Source organism: Mustela erminea, chromosome 5 (assembly GCF_009829155.1).
Source record: "Mustela erminea isolate mMusErm1 chromosome 5, mMusErm1.Pri, whole genome shotgun sequence".
Lineage (NCBI taxonomy): Eukaryota > Metazoa > Chordata > Mammalia > Carnivora > Mustelidae > Mustela > Mustela erminea.
This window is the reverse complement of record NC_045618.1, coordinates 81,971,325-81,986,247: the sequence shown is the minus strand read 5'-3', so window position 1 is coordinate 81,986,247 and position 14,923 is coordinate 81,971,325. Positions and strand designations below refer to the sequence as shown.

Sequence of the window (14,923 nt, the reverse complement as noted above, 5' to 3'; positions counted from 1 at the left end):
TGACCTGAGATTACAAAATAATTGTAGCACACCTAAGAGCAAATCTTTTTATCTTCTTATTCCTACTTTAAGATTCTTTCTCCTACCCAAGATGGGTTAGCTCTGCATTATTGAAAAGAAAGTATTTATATTTTTAAAAAGGTTTTATTTATTTATGTTGGAGATAAAGAGTGTGAGCATTTGGAAGAGCAGAGCGTGAGGGACGAGCAGACTCTGGGTTGAGCACAGAGCCCAATGCAGGGCTTGATCCCATGACCCTGAAATCATGACCTGAGCTGCAATCAAGAGTTAGACAACTAAGCAACTGAGCTACCCAGGCGCTCCCAAAGATTTTATTTTTAAGTAATTTCTAGGGGCAGTGGTTAAATGCCTGCCTTTGGCTCAGGTCATGATCCTGGGGTTCTGGGATGAGCCCTGTATTGGGCCCCCTGTGCAGTGGAGAGCCTGCTTCTCCCTCTCCCTGTGCCTGCTGCTTGCTCTGCCTACTTGTGCTTTCTCTCTGTCTCTCTGTCAAATAAATAAATAAAATCTTAAAAGAAATAAGAATCTTTTAAAAAGTTATTTTTGCATCCAGCATGGGGCTTGAATTTACAACCTGAGAGCAGGAGTCACATGCTGTACCAACTGAGCCAGCCAGGTGTCCCCAAAAGAAAATATTTGAAAGTCAGTTGCATTTTAATGATGGCTTTGTAATAAAGATAGTAATAAAGATAGCTTAATGATTTTTTAGTTTCTTCAATAGTTAAGAAATATTCATTTATATTTTATGTATCATAGGTTTGGCTATTTTTTTAATTGAAGTATTGACACTCATGTTACATTAATAGCAGGTGTACAACAGTGACTCAGCAACTCCTTACATCATGCTGTGCTCACAAGTGTAACAACTGTTTGTCAACCATACAGTGCTATTATAATTCTATTGACTGTATTCCCTGTGCTGTTCCTTTATTCCCCAGTTTGTGTATATTTTGATGTTAGTGAGGTTGGGACCACAGACCTTTATTTTGATCTGTTAATTACTAAAGTAAAGAGGAAAAATACCTACGTATTTTCTCCTTTGTTTAGGAAAATAGTACAGGGGTTTATATGTTTTAAGAGAGGAAGCAATAATTTTTGCAATAAGAAAATGTACTAATTCTGTCATCTAATAAAATACTATTTAAAAAAAAATAGTTAAACCTTTGAATTCTGTTGCTGGTTTAGTACATTGAAACTATTACTGAATGTTAGAGCTCCAGAAATATTTTTCTATTTTAGAGCAATAGTGTGGTTACAAAACCGACGTGAAGCTACTGTGGAAAGAACAAGGACCACCAGTAGTGTAAGGCGAGATGATCCTGGAGAGTTTCGAGTGGGTCGTCTCAAGCATGAAAGAGTAAAAGTCCCACGTGGTGAATCACTGATGGAATGGGCTGAGAATGTCATGCAGATACATGCGGATCGGAAATCAGTTCTTGAGGTATCTCACTCACATCTAATTTCTTTTAGTATGCAGGAATGGCAGAAAACCAGCAAACCTGTATATTCCATAGCATGAAAACCATGTTAGAAGTGAAAAATGGAGAGGGATTTCTCTGCCCTCTATGCAAGGCCTTTACCTTTGGTAGAGCATCTTTTGTTAGAGGATGTCAACTTACCTTTTCAGAGGTCAGGATCTTGTGATTGATGAACAGCAAAGAGTATCTTCACTTTTGAAGTGGAAAAGTGCTTGGTCTTTCTTTTTTTTTTTTTTAAGATTTCTTTCTTTCTTTATTTGACAGAGTGAAAGAGACAGTGAGAGGGGGAACACAAAAAGGGGAGTGGGAGAGGGAGAAGCAGGCTTCCCGTTGAGCAGGATACCGGATGTGGGACTCCATCTCAGACCCTGGGATCATGACCTGAGCCAAAGGCAGATGCTTAACAGCTGAGCCACCCAGGCACCCTAAGTCCTTGGTCTTTTTGAAGGACATTACTCCTTTCTGAACAAAGCCTGAACTGAATAATAGTACTCACTAAGGATTCTTTTTGATAGTCTAAATTTTACCTTCATATTAAGCTCTGCTATTAGATATCTGCAGTTTTGGAGTACACTGTTCTATACTATTGTTACACTGTGCTTGGCATTACATCATTGGCCTGTATTGAGAGATGTTAAGCAAATAGCAGTATAAAATGTAATACATTTACTGTAGAGATGTTATTGTACGCATTGTTGATTATATAGGATATATATTGATATACTCCTTATATATATTGATTGATTGATTTTATAGGATATATTATTCCTTATGTGAGGGACAGTGAATGAAATTTTTTTTTTTTTTGAAATATCTCTTATAAATGTGAACCAGCCGCTTAAGTTTATCTTTTTTTTTTTTTAAGATTTTATTTTATTTATTTATTTGAGAGAAAGCACAAGCCAGGGATAGAGGGAAAAGCGGAGTCTGTGCTGAGCAGGGAGCCTGACAGCCCGATGACATGGGGTTTGATCCCAGGACTCTGAGATCATGCCCTAAGCCAGAGGCAGATGCTTAACTGACTGAGCCACCCCAACATCTCTTAGTTTATCATTTGAATCAGAGATTGATCATGACAAATATGATACATGTCAAAAAAATATAAAAGGCTCTTAGGGCTTTCACTTTAAACTCTCTTCACCTTCATCTAATTCTTTCTACCAAATACATTCCTCTAACTAGGTAAACCTTAATTTTTTTTTTTTTAAATCATTCACCATATGTTTTTATAAGCTGCCTCAGGTCATTTGTGGAATATGTAGAGTATGGGTAAAAGCCTTTAAAGTTATTGCCTAAATTCAGAAGTGGAAGAGTTTAGGTTTTATGTTAAATAGACACACATACAAAGCTGTATGCCATCTTTTCCTCAAGCAAATGATGTAACTAACCTTTTTATCTAAAATTTGGTTTCCTTTGGTGTAAAAAAAAAAAAAGATAAAGCCTATTTTTTAGGGTTGATGTGAAAAATAAATTAATGAACAACGTGGTAAACAGTGCTCACCAGTGTTTAAATATGTAATAGTGTACAACAAATACACTTTTTAGAAAAACTAAATTAAAACTTCTGTGTTGTTTTTAATGTGTATAATATTCTGCTGCTGTTACAAAAAAAGATGTATTACTTGGCAAGAACGGGATTTTTTTTGTTTTTTAAGATTTTATTTATTTATTTGACAGAGATCCCAAGTAGGCAGAGAGGCAGGCAGAGAGAGAGGGCGTACAGGCTCCCCGCTGAGCAGAGAGCCCGATGCGGGGCTTGACTCTAGTACTCTGAGATCATGACCTGAGGCAGAGGCTTAACCCACTGAGCCACCCAGGTGTCTAAGAATGGGATCTTTTTTTTTTAAGTGAATTTTTCCTTAAAACTTGCTTATATTTTAGGTTGAATTTTTGGGAGAAGAAGGAACTGGCTTGGGCCCTACATTAGAGTTTTATGCTCTGGTGGCAGCAGAATTCCAGAGAACTGATCTGGGTGCTTGGCTTTGTGATGATAACTTTCCAGATGATGAATCTCGTCATGTAAGATTTATTTCCCATTTTGTGATTACTTGTGATTCTTCTTTTACTATTAAAAATAGGTTATGCCTTCAGAATTTAAGCCAGATTTGCTGACTCTCTTTTTATTACTGATTACTCCTGATGCTATTAAAATGTTTTTTCAGTCATCAAAAACTATTTAATAAAAGGTATTATATATATATAAATACTTCAACAAAATTGATAAAGATGTTCAATATTTATGCATCTTTCGTCTAATTTTATTTATATTTCTCCCTCTAAAACACTAGGTTGATCTTGGAGGTGGATTGAAACCTCCCGGATACTATGTGCAGAGATCATGTGGACTGTTCACAGCACCATTTCCACAAGACAGTGATGAGCTTGAAAGGATCACAAAACTCTTTCATTTCCTTGGAATTTTCTTGGCCAAATGCATTCAAGACAATAGACTTGTGGATTTACCTATTTCTAAACCTTTCTTTAAACTTATGTGTATGGGTGACATTAAAAGCAATATGAGTAAGTTAATTTATGAGTCACGAGGCGATAGAGACTTGCACTGTACTGAAAGTCAGTCTGAAGCTTCTACAGAAGAAGGTCACGATTCACTCTCAGTAGGAAGCTTTGAAGAGGATTCAAAATCAGAGTTTATTCTAGATCCCCCCAAACCAAAACCCCCAGCATGGTTTAATGGAATTTTAACTTGGGAAGATTTTGAACTAGTAAATCCACACAGAGCCAGATTTTTAAAAGAAATTAAAGACCTTGCTGTTAAGAGGCGTCAGATTTTAAGCAACAAAGGTCTTTCTGAAGATGAGAAGAACACGAAACTACAGGAACTAGTGCTAAAGAATCCATCAGGTTCTGGGCCTCCACTTAGCATAGAGGATTTAGGGTGAGTTTTTTATATATGTTTCTCAGCCTAATGGATGAATAAGTTTTAAAGCTTTTGTTTCTTTGTCCCCAGTGATATGCAATGTATGAGTTAAATAGTCTGTTAAGAATAGTAATACGCTGTAGGAAATATTACCATATTATAAAGACAACACTCAGAATACCAGAACGTAGTGTATTAATCATCACCTCTCTGGAAGATTATCTGATTTATCAAATATGATTAATTTATATATTTATGAAAGTCTACAGCCAAAGACATTTTGAGAAATCATGACTAGTTAATATAGATAGTGTACTTGGGAATGCTCAAAATAGTTTGTATATAGGCCTTATGCCTGATGGATTAGCTAATAACTCAGATGCTACACATCTATTGATAAAACTCTGTTAATTTGTATACATGTAATTATTATACCCTTAATATGTTTTACTATGATTTTTGGGTTGGCTGAAAGTCTTGCTTTCTTCTTTCTTTCCTAATGGCTAATTTTGAGAAGTTTTGTTTGATAACTTATATATTCAAGGTTTAATTTCACCATAGGGACAGAGCATGAATAACTTCAGTGAAGCAATAGTTTCTTCTTGGGGAAAAAAAACAAAAAAAACCTCCACAAAACAAAAGTAAAGCTGTTGCTGTCATAATTTATTGCAAAAACCCTTACTTTGTTAATTTTGTGCCATGAGATAGAAGTGAAATATGGAAAGGTGGTGGTTTTGTGCAATCTTTGCAGAGATTTACCAGGTTTGGTAATGGTTGTCCTAATAGTTTTTGTGCACAGGGTTTCTGCATTCAAAAGGGGCCTCATGGGGTGGGTGGCTCAGTCGTTAAGTGTCTGTCTTAGGCTCAGGTCATGATCTCAGGGTCCTGGGATAGAGCCCTGCATGCCCTGCATCTGGGCTCCCTGCTCAGTGGGAAGCCTGCCTCTCCCTCTTCCACTCCCCCTGCTTGTGTTCCCTCTCTCTCTGTGTCGCTCTCTGTCAAATAAATAAAATCTTAAAAAAAAAAAGTTTAAAAAAAATGGGGGCCTCATACTTAACATCTAAGCTGGTATACTGTTTTTGTTGGAAGGGTAGGGGGGATGGGTTTTCATGGTTTGGGCAGCAATATTTTATTTATTTTTTTAAGATTTTTTTTTTTTAATTTGAGAGAGAGAGCAGGAGCAGAGGGAGGGGCAGAGGGAAAAGAGGGAGAAGCAGACTCCCCACTGAGAAGGGACACTCCCCAACCCTCCCCATGCAGGGCTCCATCCATCCCAGGACCTTGGGGTCGTGACCTTAGCCTAAGACAGATGCTGAACTGGCAGAGCCACCCAGGGGGTCCCTTTGGCAGCAGTGTTTTAAAAACTAAACACCAATAGTAGCTGAATGTTAATCCATTCCTTTTTGTCTTCCAAGTTTAAATTTCCAGTTTTGCCCTTCCTCAAGAATATATGGTTTTACAGCTGTGGATCTCAAGCCAAGTGGGGAAGATGAGGTAATAAAAATTTTGTTTTTGATATAGTGGTAAGTTCAGAACATCTTCTTAAATAAATGAGGCCAGTTGTAGTGGGCGGTGCTAAAATAGTCCTAGATATTAACAACAATGTTGGCAAATTTTCCTTTGTAGATGATAACAATGGATAATGCAGAAGAATATGTGGATTTGATGTTTGACTTTTGTATGCATACGGGTATTCAGAAACAGATGGAAACCTTTAGAGGTAATTTTTTGGGCTCTTTAGCTTAATTTTTTCTCCTTTTACTTTGAGATTTGAAATTGAGGCATTTCTCTTGTCAAGAATTGCAGGTCATCTCTAGATTTGCCCTCTAGTTTTCTGTCTTCCAGATAGTAAGCCCCACAGAGTACCTGGAACAGATGGGAACATTCTCCATCTGTAGCATACCCTCAGCTTGCTCCTGCTGAGTAATGGGGGACTCCCTTTTAGCCTCCATTTCTTCATATATATGCATACTTCACACACTGCTTGATCAGGATGAATTAAACCAAGTTAGAACCCAAGTTCTTCAGGTGAAAATTGAAGCAAAATATATTAGACTGTTCATCACAAACTAGTTTTGAAAATCAGGATATAGCATTGGCTTGCCTTGTATGACACAAAAAGTGAGTTAAGAAATTAATAGAATTTGGCTACTGACCATAGTGACTGAATGTCTCTGTTCACATTTACAGTATTAAGGTTAATTGCTGTACTTAAAAGCTTAGCTTGATTTCAAGCTATTTTATTTATATTTGTTTTTTCAAGCATTTATTAATATTTTATTCATATTATATTCATTTAGTTCATATTAGCTATTTTGATTGGAAATTTGGTTTTTTGACATTGTAACTTAGAAATTGAGTTGTGTATTTTCTTGTTTTTGGTTTTTTGCTGTGTATGATGTAGATGGGTTTAACAAAGTTTTTCCAATGGAGAAATTAAGTTCCTTCAGCCACGAAGAAGTCCAGATGATTCTTTGTGGAAACCAGTCACCATCCTGGGCAGCAGAGGATATTATTAATTATACTGAACCTAAGTTAGGTTATACGCGTGACAGGTATGTATTGGTTATTTTGTAAGATCAACAAAATAGTTTATGTCCCCAAATCAAATGGTAGATTCTCTAAAGAACTATGACTTAGTGAAGTGAGAAAGCAGTTTTCATATCCATTGATAAGGCTGAGTTTATATGAAAAGACAACTGAGTCTTTGTTGATGTTAAGATTCTGTTTTAATTGTTCACTATTTAAAAAATTGGGTAAATTGTAAACCCTTAGGCTTCATTTTTTTTTTTTTTTTAAGATTTTATTTATTTGAGAGACAGAGAGCACTAGTGGTGGGGGGAGAGGCAGAGGAAGAAGCAGACTCCCCACTGAGCAGGGAGCCTGACATGAGGCTCAATCCCAGGATCCCAGGATCATGACATGAGCCGAAGGCAGGCACTTAACTGACTGAGCTACCCAGGTGCCCCATTATAAATTAACCTTTATTTTTAAAAATTTTGAATAGAATAGAAAATTTCAAATAGGATGTTGAATAGTTGAAAAAATTCTAATATATTCCTTTACCCAGCTTCAGCTGTACTTAACGTTTCTTTTATATTATCTTTTTATACAACCCCCCACACGATATATATGTGTGTGTGTGCTATTTTTTTCTGAACCATTGCATGTATCATGTGCCTTTACTCTATAATAGTGGAGTGTGCATTTTCTGAGAATACAGATATTCTTTCATGTATCCACTTTCACTAGCAAATTCGTACTATTAGCTAATCCATAGTCCATATTGCAGTTTCACTGGTGACACCAGTAATGTCCTTCATAGAACTCTCCTTACCACTAATGCCCTGATAATAGAAATAGCATTTGGTTGTGATAGGGTCATTTTGTGTAGGTTTTTAATCTGAAACAGTTCTTCTGCTGTTTTTTTCTTTCATACTACTGATATCTTTAGGACTACAGGCCCTATATTACTTCTCTTTTCTCTTTTTTAAAGATTTTTATTTATTTGACAGAGAGAGACGCAGCTAGAGAAGGAACACAGCAAAGGGAGTGGGAGAGGGAGAGGGAGGAGCAGGGAGCCCAATGCAGGGCCCAATCCCAGGACCCTAGGATCATGACCTGAGCAGAAGGCAGACGCTTAACAACTGAGCCACCCAGGCACCCCCCCTACCATTATTTTTGAAAGTTTCTAAAGTAATATAACAGAGAATACAGTTGACCTCCACAGCTGAAAATCCATATATATTTGACACCCCCAGAAACTTTATTACAAGTAGCCTACTCTTGACCAGCTTTACCGATAATATAGCCAGTACATGTTTTAAATGTATATATACTGTATCCTTACAATAAGTAAATAAGCTGGAGTAAAGAAAATGTTAAGTGTCTGCCTGGGGTTCAGTTCATGATCCTGGGGATCTGGGATTAAGCCCTCGATTGGGCTCCTTGATCAGTGGGGAGTTTGCATCTCCCTCTGCTTGTGCTCTCCCTCCCTTTCTCTCTTGCTTACTCTCAAATAAATACATAAATCTTAAAAAAGAAAAAAGTACTAAAAAGAATCATGAGGAAGTACACTTGTGGTAAAATAGCATAACGTGTAAACTTGTTGAATCACTATGTGTACATTTGAAATTAATATGACATTGTCAACGATACACAAATAACAAAAAAGAAAATAATGAATTAGAGAAAATATATTTGCAATACTCTATTATATAATTTTTTCCAATAAATACAATAGAGTGGATCTGTGCAGTTCAAATCCCTTGTTGTTCAGGGGTCAACTGCATTATGAATTACTTTAACCTTAACTAACATTTACATGGCATTTTTTTCTTAAGTCAACATTTTATTGAATTGTATTAGAGAAGTGCACAAGTTGCATGTACAGCCTGGAGAATTTTCACCAAAGGAAAACACCTGTGTATTGGTACCTGGAACAAGAAACAACTCAAGAATTACCTTGCCCATTATATTCTTTTTTAATATTAAGTCACTATTTCCATTGATCAATTTTTCTTGCATTTGAACTTTAAAAAATGAAATCATACAGTATATATTTTTTAAGGTCTGGCTTCTTTAACATTATGATTATGAAATTCATCCCTGTTGTGGCATGTAGAAATAGTTTATTTCACTATTAACAAAGATGGATTATTTCAGATCCCCTTTGGTAGTTCAGCAACATTTGGGTGAATTATGCAGGTGCATTTTTAAGTTTTTTGATTTGCTAGCCTTGTTGCATATTTGATCCCTGTACTCCATCAGTATTTCAGTTCTTAACCATTTCTAAGTACAAGACAATCTTTGCATTTAAAGTAGCTTATATCCACTCATTTCATGCTTACTCAAGAGTCTCTACATAGTACTGTTCTTCTCACATGTTGATAATTGTTTTTTGGCTTATTGCTTGCTTACAAAGTGGTGGTAGCGTTTTTCATTTAAATCCGCTGTCAGAGCAGTAGAACTCTGTTTTTCTCCTCCTAGCCCTGGTTTCCTGAGGTTCGTGAGGGTTTTGTGTGGCATGTCTTCAGACGAAAGGAAAGCATTCCTGCAGTTTACCACCGGTTGCTCAACTCTTCCCCCAGGTGGACTGGCCAATCTGCATCCCAGGCTCACAGTTGTACGCAAGGTACAGACCTTAGCTAGTGGGGAATCCAGATGTAATTTAGTTACTTCGGGATTGAAAGAAATAAATACTTAAAGTTGTGGCCTCTGCTTTTCACTTTTCTCTTTGTAGGTTGATGCTACTGATGCAAGCTACCCATCAGTGAACACCTGTGTGCATTATCTCAAGTTGCCTGAATATTCTTCCGAGGAGATCATGAGAGAGCGCCTGCTAGCTGCTACCATGGAGAAAGGCTTTCATCTCAACTGAGCTTCGAAGTGGGAGATACCAGAGACTTTTAAAATACTAGTGAAGCCTCTTGTATTTGTGTGCAGAGAAGTATATGATCCTCTACGCTAATGACACTCGCCTTTATTCCAACCATTAAGGCTTTCAGAACATGTGGAATAAGTTGGTTAGCTGCTAATGACAAAACAAATCCTTTAACTACCCAGCCAGCAAGTATATAGCACAGAACACTGTGTTGCTACAAGGGCTTAGTGACTGGAAAAAGGTGGTCCCTACTTGACTGTTCCAAAGAGCAGCTTCTCAGATCCTCAGTGTTCACTGCTAAATTTCTAACAGTGTATTTGTGTAAAGTTTGTTGTTTCATACTTCATACACTACAGTTGCCGTCACTGATCCCTGTTTTGCTGGCTTTTAAGCTACTTGGTCAAAAATCCTGCTTCCTTAAAACATAGAGAGTTAATGAGCATCTCAAACTTTTTCTTTTCCTTTTTAATGATGCCTGCACTATCAGAGTATTCTAGTGTTCTCTCTTTTGTTTGGCATATAATCATGCACAGCCTTTTTATTTCTTTGAGGTGGGAGTATATTTTTATTTCCTAAATGCCATACTATAAAGATCAAATTCTTAAGTGTGTTTGTGCAGCTCAAAAGTAAAGATATATTAAGGGGAAAAAAAGAAAAAACACTGGTCTAGATGCAAGGCACACTTAAAAGCAAGTTTTACTTTTGGTTGTATTTTCTTTGTATATTATAAACATTTATTTAACTTGTTGCAGTTTGAAGTAAAAAATTTCCAAAATGTATGCTCAACAATAATCATTAAAATGTTTGCAGCGTACAAAACTGTGTCATGTGACTATTTCACTGCAACGAGCAGACCTAAGAGCTTAACCAGATATTTTTTATTTTGAGTCACTGAGATTTAGTTTTTTGAAATTCCTACATTTAGAAATGTATTTTTCTATAGTAAATACACTTAACTGAAAACTGGAAAGCTAGAAGAAATATATGTTCACATGCTTGTGATCCAACTTTTGTGTGCTGTCTTAGAGTATTCTTCAGCTAAGAATGGCCCAGTTATTTGTGTTACTTTTTCAACACCAGGTCTGCTACTTACATTGTATCTGCAGGGATGTGTAAGTCTAAGACCCAAGAATGATTTCTCAATGTTCTGTCAGTGCTAGAAGAGACCACCAGGGATACTGCCATTTCCTGGTTTTGAAGTAGGGCTTCTTCTGTTTCCATTTCCCAAATTCCCTTGATGTATCGCATCTGTTCCCTTAGGTGAAAGAAATGTCACTAGGCCTTATTTAGCCAAATGGCTTTTTTAGGAGTGAAAAGCATTTTTTGGAATTGCCCATTATTTACCTGTTTAAAAGGTACATTCCCTTTCTACATTAGAAGAGATATCTCCCACTACAGTCAGTCGTTTGAGTACTGTTTTTATTCTCTGCATGAGAATGTTGTACTATGTTATCAGTGGCAGCGTTTAAATAATTCATCTTGTTGTTAGTTTCACAGTTCTCTGTGAGAATAAAAGTTAAAATAAAACATAATAGCAATATTTAAATGTATGACCTATGCTTTAATCTAAAAAATAGTGGTGGTGATTGTCTTAATGAAGTCATGGATGCATGACTAAAACATCATACTAGTGTTAGAGTTAAAATCCAATTTATGTGCTTAGTATTGCCATTTATCTAAATCTGTAAAATGTCTGTCAATAACCCATCTTTTATCAAGACTAATCTAGCACAGGGCTCAGCAAACGATGGCCTGCTGCTTGCTTTGTATTGCCCAAGTGCTAAGTATGGTTTTAACATTTTTAAGTGGTTTAAAAAAAGCCAAAGAAGAAGAATATTTTATGATGTGGAAATTTTATGAAATTCAAACTTCAGTGTCCATAAATAAATAAAGTTTTGTTAGAACACAGCCATGCTCATTCCTTTACGTATTTATCTGTGGCTGTTTTTACACTACAGTGGCAGAACTGAGTGTTTACAGCAGTGACCTTATGGCCCATGAAGCCTAAAGTATTTACTGTCTGGCCCTTTACAGAAGAGGTTTGCTGAATCCTGGTCTAGCACATCGCCGTAGCAGGTAAAATTGATGAGTCTTATACATTCAGTAAATGAAATGTCAGGAGTCTTCAAGATAAAGCTGACCAATCTGAGGCATAAATTTCTTGAGTGTGAAAATCACTTAAAGCTATTCATCACATTTCAGCAGTAAACTTGAAGGGAAATGATGACACAGCCTAGAAGAACAGATAGTCCTATTACAGTTCACTTTGCATGTGTCAAGTGTTAGGTAACATCTGCCAGGGTCTCCACATATATTAGGTTCTTCAGCTTTCTTTCCTTTGGTATCTACCTAGTATTTTTTTAAATTGTTATTCTCTAAAGGTACGAAAATCTGTGCCAAGATGTTATCCAAGTGCTATTTTGGTGTGACCTAAAAATTAATTTTGTTCACTCCCTAGTTACTTCTGGTGTACCAGTTTCAGCAGTTACCTGACTGTGCTGCTGATTCAGTGCCTACCAACTAGGACAGTGTTGCCCAACTATGTCTTAGAAAGACCTCCAGAGCACTTTGATCTAGACTAGGCTTTCCCCACACCGTGGCTACTTAAGGCAAAGGGAGGTCTATACACGTGTAGCATTTGCTGTTCTGGCGGTCAGAAGCCTGACTTCAGCCTTTCTGAATGAGTTCAAAACAACTTAGGTTTGCTTTTAGAATCCATTATTGACTGGTTGCCTGGCTCTTTATAGATGCAAACTTTAAATATGTAAATAGATTTTTAGAAATAAAGATTTAAAAGAAATCCTTCCCTCACCCCCCACATATAAAAGAAAGAAACAAAAGCAAACAGTACCGAAAGAATCATCAATACCTGGAATGTCCATTTATGTCTTCTTTTGGAGGATAGAGTGTTGTAGATGAAAACTCTTAGAATTCCATAGGATGGTGCAATATCTTAATGTACCAAGACTGTAGTTCTATTTCCTCCATTAAATCTGCCTTCCTTCCCAATATGCACATAAAACATGCTTTTACCAAAGACAATTCTGTATGCTTTACTGTTGACTCAAGTAGCAAACCCATCTAGGAACATTTGGAAAGGTCAGACCATTGCTTTTCTATAGTGACTTAGTTTTCTTTGCTTCAGGACATTCCAAGAGAAGGAATGAGTTAGGGAGGCAGGGGAGAAGGGTTCATATCATGCCAACCTCAAAAGAGACACTCTCTTACATTCTATTTTTAGACTTTGAACTAAAGCAAATTTCACTTACAGATAAGTTTACTAATAAGACAAACCATTTACAATATGGCCTAAAGGATGGTTGTAACCATTTTAATGTGTAACCATTCATTTTTGGTAGTAACATTATAAGTGAATTAATAACATGATGACATTATAATTGCCAAGTGCAAATAATACGGTTATCAGGCTTTTTAGAAACTGGCAAATAAAATTTAATTCTCAATTTTTATTAGTTACACAATTTTGTAAAGTTTTGACTTAAAAACATTTTAAGGAAAAAGAGCATTTAGAAAACATTCAAAGTACTATGTGTTTAAAATTTTATTGGCTGATAGTTGTCACATGTTCTTCCCATGCTGCTAATCCTGAATTAAATGTGCATAGGGAAGCAGAGAACAAAAACGTTACCCTCAGAACTCAAAAAAATTTGAACAGGTGGGAAAAAAATGCTTATGTTTAGAAAATAAAACTCGTCTCTTAGTTCAGAGAAAATTTTTCTTTGTAGACCATATTTTAAAATACAGCTTTGTTTTCCATTTAGGAACTATGGAAAACACCTATTTAAAATGTCTTTGAAAGGACACCCCCTTTTGCAGTGTGCAGTCTTCCACATTTTTTGGGCTACAGATGTTGAGAGGTATTCCCATTTTTACAGGTTGATGTTGTCTGGCAGAGCCTTCTATCATTCAGCTTTCTGACATTTTATCAAGAATGAGTAGAGGGGCAAGAATTCTTGCTCGATTTGTTTCCACAATGCAGCCATTTAACACCATCTCATCCAAAATGATGTGCACTTTATCCAAATTAAACATTATCTAAGTTCATATTAAGGAAATTAGTTTGAGTTAACAAAAAATGTTAACGTGTAACAGTAATAACTTCTGACTTAGCCTTTCATTTTTCCCATATAAATTTGTCTAAGCATGAAGTGTATTTGGTGTGTGTGTGGTTTTTTTTTTTTTTTTTTTTAGACAGAACTTCTGAAATCAGATTTAAGATTGGTGTCCATGTTGGAAATTATTACCTTCACATACACAAACACACCTAGTTTCACCTTGGTTAAGCTAACTGGCCAATAGGTACAGAAATAGAATAGCTACTATACCTTTTAGCCAGAGGGAGAGTGACTCTAAGAACTAGAGAACAAAGCAAGTAACATTGGCAATGGCATGACCTGACAAGAACAATGCTGTCGTCCAAGACACTAATAACATCAACAGTAATAGCCTCGATGTTCCAGGCATTGTGTTGAGTGTTTTACATAATTTTTCAGTCTTCTCTACAACCCTACGTTATAAATGTTACATATTGTCCTAATTTTACACGGGAGCACATAGGCTCAAAGCCATTGTCCAAAGTCCCATGGCTGATAATTGCCAGAGCTAGAATTTAAGCCCACAGCTTTGGCTCAATGGTTCTACTTCCAGACTTCTCAGGAGGGGCCTGGAGCTACTGAGTATACTCCTCCCTTAACCCTCAAACATCCACCCCAAACCAAATGACTTCACAAAACCTCACGTCTTAAACTGTCTTTTCTCTCAGACTAAAGAAAAAAATCATCAAGAGTAGATATGAATGAAGAAAGCAAGGCAATGCTGACTAATTCCCAAGTAGATAAAAATTCTGAAATTCAAGAGAGTTATCTTGTATGAATGGACAGTTCTAAAAATACTCGTTTGAGAATTACAAAGCCATATCAGGGTACTGATGTTCCTAGTGGAAAGTCAGTATAGGGCATGGAGGAAGATGAAAATGTTAGCCTATGAGGTCTAGCTAACTGTAAAGAGCCAAATTCTTCCTCCCTCCCCCCGCCCCAGGAGCCCCTTCAAAGAACTTTTCTTTTGTGAAAGGAGAAAGGGAACTAGAATGAGATGATAACAATATTGAGTAATTCTGAATTCTACCCTTTAATAACTTATTTC

General features: G+C 36.5%; 2 protein-coding genes across 9 annotated transcripts in view; one reads left to right on the top strand and one right to left on the bottom strand.

Annotated features, from left to right (window-relative positions):
- Positions 1–10,526, top strand: part of HECTD1 (HECT domain E3 ubiquitin protein ligase 1) — a 96,244-nt gene extending 85,718 nt beyond the window's left edge. For all 7 annotated transcript variants that reach the window (XM_032341470.1, XM_032341469.1, XM_032341467.1 and 4 more), the window contains 8 exons: positions 1,261–1,462; positions 3,381–3,518; positions 3,788–4,395; positions 5,793–5,871; positions 6,004–6,097; positions 6,782–6,932; positions 9,367–9,511; positions 9,620–10,526. In XM_032341470.1, coding sequence (XP_032197361.1) covers positions 1,261–1,462; positions 3,381–3,518; positions 3,788–4,395; positions 5,793–5,871; positions 6,004–6,097; positions 6,782–6,932; positions 9,367–9,511; positions 9,620–9,757 — 1,555 coding nt within the window. In that variant the 3' untranslated portion in view covers positions 9,758–10,526. The remainder of the gene's footprint in view (positions 1–1,260; positions 1,463–3,380; positions 3,519–3,787; positions 4,396–5,792; positions 5,872–6,003; positions 6,098–6,781; positions 6,933–9,366; positions 9,512–9,619) is intronic.
- Positions 10,527–11,430: 904 nt separating this feature from the next.
- AP4S1 (adaptor related protein complex 4 subunit sigma 1) overlaps positions 11,431–14,923 on the bottom strand; it is a 55,707-nt gene continuing 52,214 nt past the window's right edge. For both annotated transcript variants that reach the window (XM_032341491.1, XM_032341492.1), the window contains exon 6: positions 11,431–13,816. In XM_032341491.1, the coding sequence (XP_032197382.1) occupies positions 13,688–13,816 (129 nt within the window). In that variant the 3' untranslated portion in view covers positions 11,431–13,687. The remainder of the gene's footprint in view (positions 13,817–14,923) is intronic.